At 40.1% G+C, this 3,830-nt stretch overlaps 1 protein-coding gene across 1 annotated transcript in view; it reads right to left on the bottom strand.

Annotated features, from left to right (window-relative positions):
• The window catches only part of LOC105518889 (UDP-glucuronosyltransferase 1-8-like), a gene marked incomplete at its 3' end in the record, with an annotated part of 17,689 nt that extends 16,254 nt beyond the window's left edge, over nucleotides 1-1,435 (bottom strand). Inside the window, 3 exon segments of the mRNA XM_011952053.1 lie at nucleotides 512-1,120; nucleotides 1,122-1,192; nucleotides 1,195-1,435. Of these exon segments, the coding sequence (XP_011807443.1) occupies nucleotides 512-1,120; nucleotides 1,122-1,192; nucleotides 1,195-1,366 (852 nt within the window).
• Between the last annotated feature and the right edge of the window lie 2,395 nt (nucleotides 1,436-3,830).

Genomic DNA, 3,830 nt, shown 5'->3' with positions numbered 1-3,830 from the left:
GTCTAGGGGGTCACAAAAATTAGCAAAAAAGGGAAGTTTCATTTCTTACTGTGGTTTTTGGTGCTTTTCTAAACATGGTACTCAAAAATGTAGGCTGAATAGGAGCTATAATTTTTAAATTATATATACACACAACTAAAACACTTTTTTAATGAAAAGAATGTATGCAAAACTGCTAAGAGCATTTGCTCTCAGGGATCACATAGAATTAGCAAAAAAGGGAAGTTCCATTTCTTACTGCGGTTGTTGGTACTTTTCTAAACATAGTACTCAAAAATGTAGGCTGAATATGATGTATAATTTTTAAATTATATATACACACTTTCAAGAAGGGCAGTTTTATAAAATTTGATAACTGACAAGTACATGAACTGGCACAAAATAATTTGTTAAAGTGGAAAGAAATTTGAAATGCAACAAACGAAAATGTCAAATCACAGTTCAGTAAGGAATCTTTTTTTAATTTACAAAGCCAGATTATTCTTAATGTGCTAAAGGAGAGATAACTTACCATAGGCACTGGCTTTCCCTGATGGCAGTTGATACCACCAACGAAGACCATGTTGGGCATCACGGGTTTGGGAAAGTCCAAAACAAAGTCCGTTCGCAACAACCAAATAGATGTGTGGCTGTAGAGATCATACGCTGTGACAGGTGTTTGGAGAATTTCAGAGGCTATTTCTAGGGCATTTTTGAAAAAATACTTGCAAAATAAATGTTCCTCCAAGTGCATGACATGGTTCCATACTCTCTCCTTGAAAGTCATGGCATCTGAGAACCCTAAGAGAATTCTGGGGACATAGGAAGGAGGAGCAGGGCACTGCGCACCTTCTTCAAGATAGTGGCAAGCTATTCCCCTGGCAAAGACCACAGAGGGGAGGGAGAAATATTTGGCAACAATTAAGCCACAGGCATCAAAAGGATCCAGAAACACCGCATCAAAAGAACTCTCCTTTAAGTAGTCTACCAATTTTTGGTCATTAAACAAACTCCTGCAATGCGAAAAAGATAAATCAAAAAAACCATTGGATGAACTCAGAAATAGAGAAAAGAAACTTCGTAATGGTGCTTTCCATTGAGCATGGGCGAAAGCCATGAATTCCCGGTCCAGATCCTCCAGAGTGTATGAGGTTGAATAAGTCTTCACTGTGCAATTCAGTGATCTTCCCAGTTGCCAACTCACCTCTGGCATGACTACAACCACCTCATGCCCCCTGAGGATAAGTTTCTCCACCACCGACTGCATGGTGAACCAGTGGCTCCCATCCATGGGTACTACTAGCAGCTTCCCTGCCTCAGCAAATCCATAGGTCAGCAGCAGAGAAACACATAGGGGAACAGGGCTGGTCCACCCTGTGCGAGCCATCAGAGAACTGCAGCCCGAGCCAGCAGCTGGGATTCTAAGCTGCTATGATACAGTAGGCGGAAGAAGTACAAGCACAAAACCTGACCTCAATAGAGGGTGTGTGTTTATCCTTCCATAAAAAAAAAAAAAAATCACACTCACTGCCAATGATTTACTCATGGGAACAAGAATACATGAATATCATTTGTTGAGATACCTACTTGTATGTTTTCCAGACAAGACTATCTTATGGTCTCTACCTTGGACAGATCATGCCCAGTGCTGCAATGTGAGTTTAGAAACAGAATTACTAAGCAATGCTTTTGGACCTTGAAAATTCAGAAAGATAAACTGAAAGTCAATTTGAATAAAGCTAATATTTTTGGAATTTATTCCAAAACAAAATTCAGATTTTAACTTTAACCAACCAAATACTCTCTGTCCAGAAAGAAATTGGCATCCTACGTGTCAAGAGAGCAAGGCCCTCAGCACTGACCTCCCAACTGGCAAGAAATCGGGGCTCACGCACATCTCTGCAATACATAATCATTGCTGGTTGTCTTCTTCCGTATCCAAACCCTAAGAAGCCTCTGAAATGCCAAAATGAAATTGACAATCCTGCCTCCATGGACCACACCAGGGACTTGATGGAAAGTGACCATTAACTATTTTAATGACTTTCCTCAGATACATCACATGCAGTGGGGAGTTGCTGGCCCAGTCCTTGAGTAAGCACTCTGCTGGGCTGCCTCTCTGTGACTGCTCTACTTCCACATTCTAAACACACCATCACTCCAGTGCCCTCCTTCAGGAAAATATGTACTTGTCTCCCTCAGTCTACTGAGCACTCCCTGAGATCAGTGGCGATGTCATCTTTGTGTTTTCACCCTCCTTTCACAGAACCCATGCTATGCCTTTGATACAGTTTGTATGTCTGTCCCCTTCATATATCATGGTCAAATATAATCCCCAGTGTTGAAGGTAAAGCATGGTGGGAGGTGTTTGGATCATGGGCATGGATCCCTCATGAATGGCTTGGCACTGTCCTCCCAATAGTGAGTGATTTCTCACAAGATCTGGTTATTTAAAAGTATGTACCAAAAACACTCTTTAGGATATTATCCAGGAGAACTTCCCCAACCTAGCAAGACTGGCCAACATTCAAATTCAGGAAACACAGAGAACACCACAAAGATACTCCTCGAGAAGAGCAACCCCAAGACACAGAATTGTCAGATTCATCAAGGTTAAAATGAAGGAAAAAATATGAAGGGCAGCCAGAGAAAGGTCTGGTTACCCACAAAGGGAAGCTCATCAGACTAAAAGCAGATATCTCTGCAGAAACCCCACAAGCCAGAAGACAGTGGGGGCCAATATCCAACATTCCTAAAGAAAAGAATTTTCAACCCAGAATTTCATATCTAGCCAAACTAAGCTTCATAAGCGAAGGAGAAATAAAATCCTTTACAGACAAGCAAATGCTGAAAGATTTTGTTACCACCAGGCCTGCCTTACAAGAGCTCCTGAAGGAAGCACTAAATATGGAAAGTAAAAATGGGTAACAGTCACTGCAAAAACATACCCAATTTAAAGGACAATTGACACTATAAAGAAACTGCATCAACTAATGGACAACATAACCAGCTAGCATCATAATGACAGGATCAAAATCACACATAATAATATTAACCTTTAAAGTAAATGGGCTAAATGCCCCAGTTAAAAGACACACACTGGCAAATTGGATAAACAGTCAAGACCTATCAGTGTGCTGTACTCAGGAGACACATCTCACATGCAAGACACTCATCGGCTCAAAATATAGGGATGGAGGAATATTTACCAAGCAAATGGAAAGAAAAAAAAAAGCAGGGGTTGCAATCCTAGTCTCTGATAAAACAGACTTTAAACCAACAAAGATCAAAAAGGATAAGGAAGGGCATTACATAATGGTAAAGAGATCAATGCAACAAGAACAGCTACCCATCCTAAATATATATGCACCCAATACAAGAGCACCTAGATTCATAAAGCAACTTTTTACAGACCTACAAAGAGACTTAGGCTCCCATACAATAATAATGGGAGACTTTAACACCCCACTGTCAATATTAGACAGACCAATGAGACAGAAAAGTAGCAAGGATATTCAGGACCTGAAATCAGCTCTGGATCAAGCAGACCTAATAGACATCTACAGAATTATCCACCCCAAATCAACAGAATATACATTCTTCTTGGCCCCACATCGCACTTATTCTAAAATCGACCACATAGTTGGAAGTAAAATACTCCTCAGAAAATGAAAAAGAATGAAAATCATAAACAGTCTCTCAGACCACAGTGCAATCAAATTAGAACTCAGGATTAAGAAACTCACTCATAATCGCACAACTACATGGAAACTGAACAACTTGCTCCTGAATAACTACTGGGTAAATATTGAAATTAAGGCAGAAATAAATAAGTTCTTTGAAACCAATGA

Source organism: Colobus angolensis, unplaced genomic scaffold, assembly GCF_000951035.1.
Source record: "Colobus angolensis palliatus isolate OR3802 unplaced genomic scaffold, Cang.pa_1.0 Scaffold33, whole genome shotgun sequence".
Classification (NCBI taxonomy): domain Eukaryota; kingdom Metazoa; phylum Chordata; class Mammalia; order Primates; family Cercopithecidae; genus Colobus; species Colobus angolensis.
Note: the sequence above shows the minus strand (reverse complement) of the source record. Positions and strands in the feature narration are given on the sequence as shown.